This window comes from Cibotium barometz, chromosome 64, assembly GCF_041138505.1.
Source record: "Cibotium barometz isolate CiBa-2024 chromosome 64, ASM4113850v1, whole genome shotgun sequence".
Lineage (NCBI taxonomy): Eukaryota > Viridiplantae > Streptophyta > Polypodiopsida > Cyatheales > Cibotiaceae > Cibotium > Cibotium barometz.
The window spans coordinates 2917590-2934030 of record NC_141109.1 but is presented as its reverse complement, the minus strand read 5'-3'; the positions used below and the strand labels follow the sequence as shown (position 1 = coordinate 2934030).

General features: G+C 40.8%; 1 protein-coding gene across 1 annotated transcript; it reads left to right on the top strand.

Moving 5' to 3' along the window:
• Positions 1 to 5062: 5062 nt before the first annotated feature.
• LOC147603211 (uncharacterized) lies at positions 5063 to 6100 on the top strand. The gene is made up of 2 exons (XM_086796831.1): positions 5063 to 5081; positions 5185 to 6100. The coding sequence occupies exon 2, from the start codon at positions 5186 to 5188 to the stop codon at positions 5648 to 5650; it is 465 nt and encodes a 154-aa protein (XP_086652957.1). The 5' UTR covers positions 5063 to 5081; position 5185; the 3' UTR covers positions 5651 to 6100.
• The last annotated feature ends 10341 nt before the right edge of the window (positions 6101 to 16441 follow it).

The following is a 16441-nucleotide window of genomic DNA, read 5'->3' as shown; positions in this document are numbered from 1 at the left end:
TAAAACCTGGTCATTCAAGGTTTTTCATCGCCTTGAACCACTCCCCATGACTTGTCATGTGGTTCGAAGCACCTGAATCCACATACATCATCTTTTTATGCTGCTTCAACATTTTCAGACATGGCATTCACAACATGCTGCATAACAAAAAACCTTTCATTATCCTCATTGTTTCTGCTTGAGGATGCATAGTTGTTCTGCTGCACTTTCCCATTTTGCATGTCAGCTTGCTTTTTATAACATTCTGTCTGCACATGTCCAGGCTTACTACAATAAAAGCATTCACGTGCATCATTATATTGTCTTTGCCATTTTCCACATCCTCTTTGACTCCCCGTGCCTCTGAATTTGCCTCTTCCACCTGTGTGTTGTTGATGTTGTTGTTATGTATTTTGGGACTGTTGTTGCTGCTGCTGTGCTGCTGGCCATAATTTTGATTACCTGTTCGGCCACCTCCTTGACCGCGTCCACGGCCTCCTCTACCTCATCCTCTACCTGAACTTATGTAGAAGGCCTGTTGCTCTGAACTGTTTTTGTTTTGTAAAGATTGTTGGTCTTCACCCAAGCTCTTCTCTTCTATAATCAGCATAGACACCAAATCTGTAAAGTTGGGAATGTTTTCCCGAGTCTGAATAGACGTCTTGAACGCCTTGTATTGTGGCCCGAGACCACGTAGACAGACTTCCACCTTGTCATCATCATCTACTGACACACCAATAGATGCAAGGGATTCCACAATACCCTTTATCTTCAGCGCATAGTCATTCACAGACATGCTCTTTTTCTCTACAGTATGAAGTTCATTCTTCAGCTGTATCTTACGTGCCTTGGTATTTGTTTCATAGAGCTTTACCAAGGTGTCCCACGCCTCCTTGGGGGACTTGGCATCCTGAATGTGCCCAATCATGGTGTCATGTATACTAATGGAAAGCCAATACATAACTTTCCTGGCTCCTTGGTTCCAGTCCTTAAACTCTTTCACATCTGCAGCAGTCAGATTTATGTCTGGTATCTCCAGTGCCTCTTCATGCTCACCTTCTATGTAGTCCCAATAGCCTTTTCCCATGAGGAAATTTGTCAACCTGAATCTCCAAGCATGGAAGTTATTCTTATCAAGCTTCTCAGCCACAATCTGAGTTATCCCATCATTTGACATCTTGCCAAACATACAATTTTACCAGAAACTGCACTCTGGTTTTTCTGCACAAACTGCTGTATTTTCTTCACAGCGGTACTGTAGTACTCTCAAATGTCACAACCAGTGACTTCAATGTGCATACATACACCCAATGGCGACTGTTGACCTCTTGCAGCACCCACAGTGTGTGCACAGTCAATGTCTTCGTACAGTTCTTAAAACAGAGTTCTGCAGAGAATCGATGACTTACCCGCAGTGCTCGAAATCGCCTGCTTTCTGAAAAACGGAGGTCCAGACGCGCTCGAAACGCGTTTTCGGCCCAGAAAACTTTGTTCGTCCAATAGGACACTATAGTTGCTCTATAGCTTTACTCCCGCGAAGAAAGCTCCTCAATCAAAGATCGTTTGTCAGTGCCTCCCGTAGAGCTCCCGACAAGGGTGTAGTCACCAACACAAATAGAGAAGAGTAGTTGAAGCTCTTACCCTCGTACCGCTTCCTGTGGTTCTCTTGCTTGCAGCTCAGCCCTTAGCACGAACCAAGCTCTGATACCATGAAAAGATGCAGGGGGGAAGAGAGCTTGAGCTCTTGCAAGCACACACACACTCACAAAACCCTAATAGAGAACACACAAGGTGAGAGGATGAATATCTTCTTCTTCTTCACTCAACACTCAACACACCATATACAAGATAAGAGTACACATAATATGAAAGGTACTCAACCAATACATACATGGGTTCTCTATAGTGTGAACCCAACTAGAATGAGCTGGCGCTATAACTATGCCAGTCTTTAGAATGGCTGTCACACAACCTGTCATCCCACTGGCCGCATATCACCCATGATCTCACCAACTATGCCAGTGGTGTAAATGTGGGGCCTATCCCCCAGGCGGGTCATCAGTGTCCACCGCCTCACTAGACGAGCTCGATATCTCAACATTTTGGAATAATGAGTCACGAAAATTGTGGGACCACACCTACCTACTCTAACCCCCTACTTTTTGTAGGAGACAAATGTAATTATAAGCGCCGAAAGCCTAGTCCCCCTCCCTACTACCTAGTGTCTCTCCCTATATACAAAGGAGACCAAATGTGCACACTCCTCTATTCTTATTGGTCCATTACTAATTACTTTCATTAGTAAAAGGCCCAAAATATGCTCAAATGTCCCCTAATGTACAAGAATACATGATGTCTTTCACGTATCACATTTGAAGATATATGTTGGTCCGGAGGTGCAAGTATTGGATGAGCTTCCACCCATGAGTGAAGATGGCAAGGTGGAGTACATACCCGAGAAGGTGTTGGGAGAAAGAGAGATGGTGTTACGCAACCACACTTTGCGTGAATACCTTATCAAGTGGAAAGGTTTACCTCAAGATGAAGCAACATGGAAGCCTGCCTCTATGTTGGAGGGAATGAAATACCTTTTTTATGCATCCGAGGTGCATTCCGAGGTGCATTCTTGAGCCAAAACATTAAAAAAAAAGAGCTTGCTATAATTTACTGTTATGAGGTATAAAAGAGGTTCAAATGGATGCCATTGACATATACACTTCTTAGCCATTATTGACAATGTGTTGGGGAGCATTTCATGAAGTTTTGGAGGTCTCAAAGACTCAAATGATACTCTTTTGGTGGACAGCTTTGGCAAAGAAGTGTGAAGTGATTCATGTGGATGCTTATGCAAACCATCCATACTATGATTCTACTTTGAGCATGTTTCGAGGACGAAACATATTTGGGCGGGGATGCTTTGTAATGAAGCGGTGGACACATAATTGTAGACAAGACTTGTACATATGAGGCCAAGGGCCAAGCATAAGTGTATTGGGCCAAAGAGCCAATTATAATTGAGGGACATAGGCTTATGGGCCAAATGCCAAGTGGGGTTAGACACTAAGTGTCTATGAAAAGGGGTCCATGGTATATAGGCCAAATTAAATAGCTAATCATAATTAACTCATACTAATCAAATTTACAACAAGCTAATTAGCTTTAATGGCAATCTTGCCCTTCTCCTTACTCATGGATGGTGCTCCTACACCCATGTCTCCACTCCATGCTTTGAGTGGCCATAGCTAGTTCTTTGCACCAAATGAGAGAGAGAGAGAGAGAGAGAGAGAGAGAGAGAGAGAGAGACGGACATGAAAGTCTATGTGTGAGAGTATGTGTAGGGAGGGAAGAGTGTGTTTGCCATTAGTGCATGTGCACGTGTGTACATGTGTGTGTGTGTGTGTGTGTGTGTATGTGTGTGTGTGTGTGTGTGTGTGTAGGGAGGGAAGAGTGTGTTTGCCATTAGTGCATGTGCACGTGTGTACATGTCTGTGTGTGTGTGTGTGTGTGAGAGAGAGAGAGAGAGAGAGAGAGAGAGAGAGAGAGAGAGAGTTTCAACATTTGAGAGTATGTGCGTGTATATGTGAGAGAGAGAGGGTGTGCATGTACATGTGTGTGTGCACAAGCCTCACCATGCATCCCCAGCATTAAAATTTAATTAATTAAACTTGTGTGTGTGTGTGAGAGAGAGAAAGAGAGAGAGAGAGAGAGAGGAGAGAGAGAGAATGTGTGTGTATGCATTTGTGTAAGAGAGAGAGTTTCTATGTGTGAGAGAGAGCGTGTGTGTGTGAAGAGAGAGGGAGTGTGTTTGTGCGTGAGAAAGAGAGAGAGAGAGAGAGAGAGAGAGAGAGAGAGAGAGAGAGAGAGAGAGAGATAATTTCTATGTGTGATATAGTTTGTGAGGGAGGAGAGAGTGTTTGTTTGCATTAGTGCATGTGCGAGTGTGTACATGTGTGTGTATGTGTGTATGTAAGTGAGAGAGAGAGAGAAGAGAGAGAGTGCATGCTTGTGCGTACATCTGCATCTATGTGTGTGTGCCTGAGAGAGAGTGAGATGGGGTAGGCCTGGAGAGAGAGAGAGAGAGAGAGAGAGAGAGAGAAGAGAGAGAGAGAGAGAGAGAGGTGTAAAGAGGGAGAGGGTGAAAAGAGAGAGAAAGAGAGCGAGAGATAGAGAATAAAAAGTAGCTTTTAATAAAATATATATATGTGTGTGTGTGTGTGTATATATATGTATATATATATGTGTGTATACATATATATATGTGTGTGTACACATATATGTATATATATATGTGTGTATATACATATATATGTGAGTGTGTGTGTGTGTGTATATGTATAAATATATATGTATATGTATACACACACACATATATATAGATATATATATGTGTGTGTGTGTGTGTATGTTTGTGTATAATATATCTATCTATATATTAAAAAGTGAGCACAACTTACCACCCATCTCCATACATTAAAAATTAATCAAAATTAATTAAAATTATGTACGTGTATTTATATTTTTAAATTCACGTATATATGTATGTATAAGTATATGTGTCTATGTATAGGTATATGTATCTAAAACATAATATTGTATATACTAATATTTACATTTGTGTGTGTGTGTGAGTGAGAGAGAGAGAGATTATGTGTGTGAGTACGTGTGTGTGTGTGAGAGAGAGAGAGAGAGAAAGAGTATGTGTGTGAGTACGTGTGTGTGTGTGTGTGAGAGAGAGAGAGAGAGAGAGAGAGAGAGGAGATGGGGACATGCCTAGAGGGGGAAGAGAGAGAGAGAAAGAGATGGCTATAAAGAGAGAACTGGTTCTTTTCTGGAACCTTGGTCGCCCGCAGGCACGCGTCCAATACCAGTGTCCGTTTCAAAAACACTCTAGCTTCAAGGGGGGTTTATGTCGCTAAGCTAAGCTAAGCTTCCTTTCGTTCGCAAACGCCAGCTTAAAGCAACGGGCTGACCAGCCAACTTTTGTTGACATTACACTGCAAGCTTGGCAAAGCAGGCAAGGCACAGCTACCATATAATAAAAGCAGCCAAGGCCCGGCATCTCAATCGCATATTTCCACATTTCCAAGCCCTGCCAGCACTAGGTGTATATTCTGCATGTTATATATAGATATAAAGGAAAAAAGTGGTACTGCATCAATTCAAGCGCACAATTGGAGTTGATCAAATCGATCGTGTGTTTTGCAGGATGGATAGCATGCAGAGCTACGAGGAGTATGGATCATCATCCGGCAAGGTCGATGCCGAGCCTGAGCCTGAGCCTGTGGTGTTGGAAGGGTCCCCTTTCACTGCCAGGGTGAAGAGGCAACACGATATTCATGATGTGGGGGGGCTGGAGGAGGTGTTGAAGGTGAAGCTGAAGCTGCTACGCCACCAGTTCTACCACTTCAACCTTTTCATCAACCTCCCCACGGCCTCCGAGACCACCCCCATCGCCTCCTGCCCCCAGTTTGCAAGCGCCTTCACCCACATCCCCCTCGCCCCCTCCCGCGACCAATTAGACCACGAGACCCTCTTCTCCGTCGGAATTGGGGACATCGTCAGGGACTTGGGGCTCTCCCTCCAACGCCATCTCTTGGTCACCTTTGTTCCCACCGGCCGCTTCAAAAACGCACCTCTCACCATCGAGAGCATCACCATTGACCTCGAGTGATGTGTCTCCACAATGCACATATAATACCCTTCTAGCCCTACCCTACGTGGAGGTATAGGGTTCTAATATATACCCGTGTGATTTGTTATGTATCAGTACCTAATACATTTTATTAAAAAAAAGGCCTTGTGATTTGTTATATCAGTACCCTACCTTAGTAGGGCGACCATCTTTGTCCTCTGGACGATCAGTACCTAATACATTTTATTAAAAAAAGGCCTTGTGATTTGCTATATCAGTACCCTACCTTAGTAGGGCGACCATCTTTGTCCTCTGGACGATGGTGATATCAATTATAAAGGATTGGACTATGTACAAAGCCCTTTTCTAGTGAAATATCAAAAGTGTTGTTGTTAGCCACTCATAATATCTACCTCTAGAAAACAAGCCGATATTTTGCGTCACCAGAATTAGTGTGGTATTTTGATAGGGAGTATGGCCTATCTCAAAAAATAGACAATGCATGTACGTTATGATCACTACAAGACAATGCTGCCATACACGCGTTTCATACACACGATAAATTACGGGCGCATGTATGGTCGCGCATGTATTTGAATAGTATCGGACGCGTGTATTTTGGCATTTAAATTCGCGTGTATATTGGCATCTACTAGCGCGTGTATATACATGCAATTATACACGTATTAATACACGCATCAATACACGCACCAATACACGCTTTATTAAGAAAAACTAAATTCCTTTACAAAATTAAAAACTATTTTCTTTAAACCATCTCATAGTACATTACAGTATATATCATTACACAATCCCACTACATGCATTTACAACAATGAAATATATTCAAAAATAAATCATGAGATGATAATTAAAAGACAACACATACAATAGAAATGTCATCAATTTAGAACGATACAGTGATGGATTGGTTAGGGTTCGATCTCATCTTCAATAAGATCCATCCTTGCCAAACTATCAACATCAATATCCATTTGATCAATTTGTAAGGCTATGATTAAATTTATTCCACTATCGATATTCTGTCCATTGATAATGGTATCGATATTCTGTCCATTGATAATGGTATCGATGTCCTGATCATCCTCATCAACATCACCATCATCCTCAATGGTAGAGTCATTCTCATGATCATGAGAAATGGCACACTCATCCTCATTATCAGGATCATCTCTTATTTCTTGATCATCGATCACAACATCTTCATTGGCATGTTCGACATCATCTTCATTGCGGCTTGTTACATCCTCCATATGCTCCATATCAGTGAATGTATTATACATCACTTTGGAACGTGGTGCAATAGGGATGACGTACCACCATTTAATGTCATGCACCATTGGTAGATAGATAACCTACTCAAATACACATACTGCAGTAATTAATTAGCATATCAAAAGTCAAGGGGTACGCAAGCTTAGATATATATGTATATGAAACACATTAGTAAAAAAATGCATACCTGCTCACATTGTTGTGGCAATACGAGCCTATCTTTCTTTGTTTGCCAAAACTTTGTAGAGTCAATAGTTACATAGCCACTTGCATGTCGTTTTATCATTGTATTAGGCCCTTTTTCCACCACGTTCATTTGCCATTTGACATCCAAAACATACACAAAGAAGCGACGAAAGTCAAGCCTAAATATGTCTTGGATTGTGCCACAATAATCATCCATTTTTCCATTAGCTCCCTCAAAGCTACTAATGACACCGCAATCTTGTGTATTCCTCTTTTCATCAATTCTTTGTGTTTGAAAATGCTTGCCTTCACATCATATAGCATTGAACATAGTGCACTGGACCAAAATAGAAGCAATATTTGTGTAAGCAATGTGAATAAATATTAAAAGCAAATCACTTACAACTAATACAAAACATTAGTTCTATGTACCTTTAACATGCATCCTCGTGCATACTCCCATTCTTCCACCGTGATATGCAGCCCCTCGTCGCTCTCTACTCTCTCCATTTCCTCATGCAACCAAACAACATGGATATCATTCGGAAGTGTTGCTAGATGCTTAGGATACGCCTTACGAGAGCCATGTTGCCTCCGAAAGAGAGCTCTTTCTGCTTGCCTTTTTGTCTTTGCATCCTCATATCTTGTAACCCATCTGCTCATCACATCACTATTAAGGATGCAAGTGAAATTGAGATCATCAATCAATGTTCTGTCAATTACTTTACTCTGTCCTTTTCCTTGAGGCACAGTAGAGGTCATCCTCAAGTCCTCTTCATTGCTCCATAGTCGTGGCAAAGAGCTATCCACCTGACCAAGAAATTCTGAAATATATACAAGAGACTTTTGTATCAACCAACCCTCGGCCATGCTTCCTTCAGGCCTTGCACTTTGCCTCACAAAGTCTTTTAAGGTCTTCATGAAGCGCTCTAGGAAGAACATCCAACATGCATGCACAGTGCCACATAAAGCGATTTCGTCCACTAAATGCACAATGAGATGTAGTTGACTTGTGAGAATGGTTCACAGAAAAGTCTCCTCCAAACAAACCACCTCCACTGCCATAACACGCGCATCATCCAACGTGGCTGGATCAATTGCTTTGGAACTAACATATCTGAAAAATAAATAAATAGTACGTTATACCTCATGCACGTTCATTTTGCAAGGTATAATGAAGGGTGATCTGACATGGGTTTTACATACCTCACAAGCTCGCCCATCTTATAAATACATTTTTTCAAACTCTTATTTGCACAATGGTCGATGCTAGTAAGTAGTATGAATTGCGCACATAAGAGCACATGTATGTATGGTTTATGGCATTACAAAATTTAATTTCAACGTACAAGACTTGGAAAACACCTACTTGGAGCATCTTGTGCCAATCGTGGGACTTCAACCCATATAGTTGCTCAACACCTCTTTTCTTAGTGGTTGTAAAGGCTCCCTTCAATGATCTCATGCATCCAGTGGGAGTACGCAAAGTGGTGATGGCCTACTTTACCTGCTTCTCCTCTTTCTTTGATATAATCCATGGTGCAGGCGGAAGACGAACGTGCCCATCCTCCTCTCGTGGCCAAGCTTGACGCATACGTCCTGCGACCTGCAAGTCCTTCCGTACGCTAACATTGTCTCGTTTACCAATAACATGTTCCCAAATACTAGATCCCACATTCTTGAAGATGTGCATGGGATCAAGAAGATGGTTGATCTTAAGATGGGTCCAATATGGTAGCCGAAAAAAAATGGAGTACCTACACAAGGGATTGCTCTATGTGACCTTTAATCCAATTAGAGACTACACAAAACAAGATTGAAAAACATTACTATACCTGTTCATGCCATCTGGAGGAAGAATATTTATAGACTCCCAAATATGCTTCTAATCTTTTGCACGAAGTGTTTGTGGAGGAATGTTACTCTTACTAGCAACATATTTAGGATGATCTGAGGGGAGAAATCGATGATGATTATCGAATATGGTCTTACACAAACTGTCAGCATACTCATGTACTAATGAAGGGCCACAAATAGGACATGCATATTTACCCGATATTTTCAAACCTGTTAAAATATAAATAAAAGTTAGAATAATAAAGTCAATATTTATAATTAATATAGCCAATAGTATTAGAGTAGGGAGGTAATTAGAATTCTTACCAGAACAATCGCTGTATCCTGGAAAGTCATGCATTGTCCACATCAACATTGCTTTTAAGTCGAAGTGTCGAGAGGACATTAGGAAGTGAATGGGGTCTTCTTGGGCCCTTTAATTTGCCCAAGCCTAACCAAGGTGATTAAGGAATAGCCAAATGGGGGGTTGCCATGTGGACTAAAATGTTGGGTTTTTAAGAGAGGTGTAAGAGTGGTCAAAGGGTTCACTTTTTTTCCCAAAAAGGGGAGGGGGCAATTTTACAATTTTCGGACCTCCATAACTTCTACATACAAGCTCCAATTTGAGCGGAGATTACAGATTCGTGATCTACGCATCAAGAGCTTTCCATAGATACGTTACATGATATGGTTTTATTCGCTAGATTTTAAATTCCATTTTTTTCCCAAAATTCAAATTCAAATAAAGTAGCCGTTTTTGAAGCTTCTAATTAGAAAATGTTTCTTCTTAAGAGAAAAGGTTTGACTCCCTTAAACTCCCAAATAAAAGGGCCCAAGAAGCCTTCCATTGAGATCCTAATGGAGAGGTCTACTAATGTCCACCACCGCAACACCTCTACACCTCTCCATAGTTCCTCCAACTCATCAATCAACGGTTCGAGATAAACATCCATATGCTTGACTTTATGTTTCCCTGTAATTAGAAGGGATAACATAAGATGTCCCTTCTTGATTGCCATTGATGGTGGAAGGTTGTAATTCACCAACACAACTGGCCACACGCTGTATGCGGTGCTTTTGAAATCAAATGGACTCACTCCATCCATACCTAGGCCAAGTCTCAAGTTTCTGGGCTTTGTTTTAAAGCTGGGCCACTCATAGACCTGTTATGGCTGGAGAGAGAAGGATAGATGAAGGGATGATTTCTCTAGCTCCAGTGGTTATACTCACCAATTGATGCATGGTATTAATCAATTGACCCAACAAATGGAGAATTTAAATTTGAGTTTGTTACAAGGAGTAGGGCTACCCCCTAGGGTGGGAAACAGAGAAGGAATGAGATGCACAGGTAGACGAGGCCCTAACCTGAATGTTCAATGCTTCAATTGTATGGAGAGGGGTCATATCTCTCCTCAGTGTCCTTACTCTAGGAGAAAGGGAGAAGGGAGAAAAGTCCAGATGTCAGAAGGGAAGAGGATATTCCAAACCCATATGGACCTCAGGTTCAACCACAACTAGCAAATGGGCTTAGGGCAGGTGAGTTCAATCTAATTGATTTGGATGAGAAGGCTGATATGTTAGCTAACAATAGAATTGAGATGATTGAGGTTGCCAAATACATTTTAAAATTGAGATGATTGAGAGGTGGAGTAAGACAAGTTTAAAGTTTAAAGTTAAAAAGTGATGGGACTCATCTTTAAACTTTGGCCGTTGATGCTCCTTATGTTGGCATGCCAGTGAATCAGCTATGATCCTCATGATGCCATCACTTGAGAAATGAATTGCATGCCATGTCATGAGTTCTAAAATCCCCTTACATGATATGAATGTATCTCAACAACTTTCCAGGAATTTCATCTCTTTTTGCAAATCATCTCTATATAGGCTCTCTCCACATTATAGGCATTGTGTTGCATCCGCAGGGGGTTAGCCTAAAAATATATAAGTATAGCATGTGAGTTCAAATGACAAGGTTTTTTAATTCAAAATTTAAAGGTAAATTTATAGAAATACATTTACAAAAGGGGTTTTTTTATGATTTTGAAAAACACCTCGTAAGTTCATAAATAAAAAGGGGTCATTTTATTCATGAAAACTTCATAGGTACGGTGTTTTTTAAATACCCTTTGAACACAGATGAAAACTAGGATTTCTTAGTAGTGCACTCCTCGAGGCTGCATCTTTATTAACCCCTCTAAATAGCATGCAATCATTGGGACATACGTGTATTTTTGTATATTCTATGCCTAGCACCACAGAGAGCTATTTATGAGACCCATCTCGTGAGTTTGGCAATAGATTTTGAGGGGAAAGAATATTCTTGAGAATCCTAAAACATAAAATAAGTAATCATATGTCAAAATATCTACAAGGAGAGTATATAAAACAAGAGACATTTTCTATTTAAGAGAATATTTTGATTGGATCCTACCTAAGAAGACATGTGATACTTGCATCGCTCCATCCATAAATTGTTTGTTGCAAGTTTAATAGCTCCAAGTGAGAGTGTAGATTACAAACATTCCTCATACAAAGGAGTACTTACCTCTCTACAAAGGTTTTATCCACTTGTAACATTGGAGCTTTCTCTCTATCATCTATGATCTCCCGTTCAAAGAAATTATTTACCATGTCTTCCATGATGAGATCCTCTTCCTCCTCATATGGCAATGGTGGAGGCACCTCATTCTTGAAGGCCATATGTCTAGACATGATTAATTATTATATGACGTTATTGTATATATTTGCCCTCATGAGTTGATCACACATACATCGTATCTGTTCTCTCAACCATGCTTCAGAACCTACATCCATCCCTTGATCACTTTTAGACATTTGCAATCATACCACAAGTGAATACATATTAGCCAAAAAAGCCAAAAAAGACATGCTATCATAGAATTGTTAGGTTGAAAGTGGCCCAGGGTTTTTCTTCTATGTAACATTTACAACAGTAGCGAAAATTTGATTCTCAATAGTGAAAGTAGCAGCAAAATTTTTCTCCTCAGCAATGACCTACAAATTGGTACTCCTGCTAAATCTCTTCTCTCGAGATCATTCTTTTTGCCTAGCCCCTTTGAGGAGACACATGGTCAGGATGACATTGGGTTGATGGCAGCAGTAATCCCTCCCACCCAAGTCATTTCCATCATTTCCACCTCTCCCTCCATCAAATATCATCCTCTTCCAAGGTACGTGCTATTCTTTCCCTCTCCTATGATCTCAAGCTTTCATGGAAAGATTCATCCCTTTCTTCTTTATTCTTAAGCTTTCATGGAAGTCTTTATCCATTCTTTGAGGTGTCCTTTTCTACTCCTTCCTCTCTCTTTCCTTTCTCTTTCTCTTCTCTCTTTGCCTTGCCCTTACCCTAGCTTCTATATGGAAGTACCAATATAGAGCTTTGATGGTTGAGAGCTCTCCATCAAATCTCTCTATTAGGCTTTCTATTTAGAAGAAATGGTTAGGGTTTCATGCACCACAAGATTTATATTAAGTTTGTATTAGGGTTAGGGATAAAGAGACTCACCTTTTTTTTCTCCTTATCTCCTTCTCATCTTTCACTTCTCCTCTTTCTTTCTCATATGTTAAAATGTAGTATATATTCTTTTTCTTTTTCTTTTTTAATATTTTGTAGGCTTATTCAAGTCAACAACCCACAACCCTAGCTTCTTGAGGTAATATCTTACTCCTTTCTATTATGTTTTTTGGGCTTAATATTTTTTGGATTTTATGTTTTAAAGGTTAGCTCTAAGCATGCACAGAGCTCTTAGTGCTCTATACATGCGTTGAGAGCTCAATTCATACATAGAGCTAGCTCTCTATGCATGCATAGAGATGTCAATGCATGTATAGAGCTTTTAGGGTTTTATATTTTTTTTATGATTTTGTATTTTTTGGGTTTTATGCTTTTAGGGTTAACATAGAGCTCTCAATGCTCTTAATGCATGCATAGAGCTCTCAATTCTCTCAATGCATATATATATATATCTCAATGCACTAATCCCTTTATTTAATCTTATGTTTTATAATTACTTTGTTTATTCTTATGTTTAATCTACTAATCACTTTGTTTAACCTTATTTTTTCTAGGTCTTACACTAATCCTCTCCTTTGACTTCACAAAAAAGAGGTAAGCCCTCTTTTTCTTCTAATCATTAATGCTTTTTTTTTACATTTATTTCATTCTTGGGTGCCGATTTTAGGTTTAGTTTAGGCTTGCATAAAGCTCTATGTATTGGTTTGCAAGCTTTTGCATAAGCTTGCAAGATTTATGCAGAGGCTTACATAAAGCTTATGCATAGGCTTGCATAAAGATTCTTTGCAAGATCTATGCATAGACTTAGAGCATTATGCATAGGCTTGCAAGGTCTATGCATAGGCTTGTAAGTTTTATGCATAGGCTTGCATAAGGCTTCTTGCAAGATTTAGGCATAGGCTCTAAAGCTTATGCATAAATCTTCTTGAAAGCTTTATGCATAGGCTCTACGCACATAGTCTTACATAAAGATTCTTGCAAGCTTTATGCATAGGCTTGCATAAAGCTTCTTGCAAGCTCTATGCTTCTTGTAAGCTCTATGCTTCTTGTAAGCTCACTTTGTTTAATCTTATGTTTAATCTAATAATCACTTTATTTAATCTTATATTTTGTAGGTCTTACACTAATCATCTCCTTTGGCTTCATAAAAAAGAGGTAAGCTCTCTTTTTATTTTAATTATTTATGCAAGTTCTACGTTTATTGCTGGGTATAGATTTAATTTAGGCTTGCATAAAGCTCTACGTATAGGCTTGAGCCATCATCCGATCGATGTGAGGAATGCCATGACATGAGCTTTGCTATGGATTTGCACTTGAACATGTGTTTGATGCGAGGAATTATAGGAAAGTGTCGCAAGACTTTACGAGGTACATCAAAACTCTTCACATCTGTTCTATACCTTGCTTCACCACAAGTGGGACAATGTCGAGCCTCCTTATGCGTCCCACGAAAGAGAATGCAATCATTGACGCATGCATGTATGCGATCATAATCCAATCCTCCAAGAGATGTCACATAGCGCCTCGCTATGTCTCTTGAGGTGGGTAGTCTATTTCCCTTTGGAAGCATGTTTGATAATAGCCTGCATCCAATATCATCAATTAGTCCTAAATTCTAAACCTTAAACCACTAATTCAAATTTGCAAGTTAGAATGCTTACTTCAATAATGCGTAAAGACTTGCATTGCTCCATCCATAAATTGTTTGTATATTGAGTAGTTCAAGTGAAGCACGTAAAATAGAGAATGTGCACCCTTCAAAAACCGGTGTCGATGAAGCCTTGTAAAGATGCTCTTGTTCCATATCATCGTCGTCCATACCTTTGGGATCATCCTTAAAAAGATTCTGCACCATATCATCAAACACTTCCTCTTCCACAACTTCGTGGGGTGCAGGGCTATTGTCATCCCTTTCCCACTCATCTCTGACAATAGATCCCGAAGCTCCAGCATCATCTCGTCAACGCTTTGCGTGCTCTCGCCATGCGTAGGGCACCATGTTAGGGTGTGGTACTGCATCCTGCTTCAATTAGAGTTTATATATTACAACTCCATTAATTTAATTTGGATACCATGAGTCATTTGAATACTATTAATTTACATCTACTCACCTCTAAACCTATTTGATTCCATTCTCCATACATGGAGATGTGATTCAAGGTAATTCGACGTGCTCGTACAATGCATCCTTGACATCGATCACACATACACTTGATCCTTTGTCCCAACCACACATCGTGATTACGATGACACATTGTCTCATCCTCACCAGAACTACTTGAGGAGATTGATGACATCCTATGCACAAACTAGAAAACACAAAATCATAATCAGTTTTTAATGAAAGTATAAAAATAAAATTTTCGCAGGTCGCGTGTAGAAACGCGTGTATGTTTGCGTGTATCCTATCTGCATAGACGGTTCACGCGCATATACACGTGTTTCTGGACGAGGGTATACACGCGTTTCTGGACGGGTGTATACACGAGACTATGTTTCCCCATTCTATGGTCTGCAGGCTGATAGGTGGCTTGGATGATGATATTTGTGTGAGTCAAGAGACAGCCCATGATGTACATGAAGATGGTGATAGTCATGCATGCAATAATGTGTGTGCAACCTTTGAAGATAACCACACAAGATGGATGTTGTGGTGATAGTGATGTAGTTTTTGAAGAGTTGTAGGAGGATAACTCTATAGTTCTGAGTGTTGTTGAAGATGTGAATTCTCTAGATAGTGATGTCAGTTTGATGGTGGTGAAAAAGCATATGTGTGCCTAGCTTGCATTTGTGCTTTGATGCAATCATGTATTTACTTTTATTTTTGCAGATTCTTTATGGATATTCCAGGTTCTTCATCCGATCCATTTGCGTACAGCAATTGGCCGATGGAGATGCTAAATCATTTTGGGCGCCATCCTGGTCCAGTTGAGCTTATAGAGTACATGTATGCCCATCCCCCTCCTTCCATGGCTGGTGTCTATACCCCTACCGCGAGTATCCCAGGGCACTCCACTGTCGTCTATGCCTACGAGTCCGACGAGACGGCATGCAGCTTCTCCTCTTCCATGCCCACCGAGGAGACATACCTCGTCCCAGACACACTCACGCACACCCTCCCAAGCACCGTCACGTCAGAGCTCACAACCACCATCACGTACTCAGAGCCACCGTCACGTCAGGGCTCACAGCCACCGTCACGTAGACAATCCCCCAGTCGTGACTCCACCCGCAGGTGAGAGAGGAGATAGAGGGAGAAGAGTTAGAGGAGACAGTCGGAAGAGTTAGAGGAGACAGTCGGAAGAGGAGGAGATGAGAGAGGTGGAGGGAGTGATCTGCTATGATGTGACGGATAGGGACGGGATAGTGATGGATGCGAGGGGGAAAGAGGTAATGGAGTACATGCATGGGGTAGTATCAAACTTGTATAGAAATTATTTTATTAAATTTAAAGATCAAAATAGCTGATTAGCTGGGGAGGTGATAGAGGCTGTACATAGTCAGTACCCCAATCCTCCACATGCTACATTCTCGGATGTATGGGGAAGGACGTGAATAAGGGAGATCTTAAGTAATAAAAGATCTCACCTTAAAAAACTCGCGTATGATGATGGGCTAAATGTAGCTACGGGTGGCTATCCTGCCGAGAAACCTGCCACACTGCACACAAACGCGAGTGGAAGGAGGCAAATAAACGAGCAGAGGGTGGCGTGAAGAGCAAGCAGCATGTGGAGGCACGACGGATCTAGATGGAGACCATTGGATCTTCGCATTTCGGATCTGGCAGCGTCGAGTCATGGGAGGCAGAGTTCGTAAGTATCTTGCCACTTTATTTGATTGTTTACTTAATTCATTGATTCTATGATTGTTTTAATCTTACAAATTGTGTTGATTATGATACAGCGACGGGTTACGGGGAGGAAGCCCCACAGCCCACGATACTGGGTATGCTCGCCGGTATAGCAGACGTGACACGT

What these genes read in the sequence shown, in the direction of transcription:
- LOC147603211 (XM_086796831.1), top strand. Translation starts at nt 5,186, where the DNA reads ATGGATAGCATGCAGAGCTACGAGGAGTATGGATCATCATCCGGCAAG.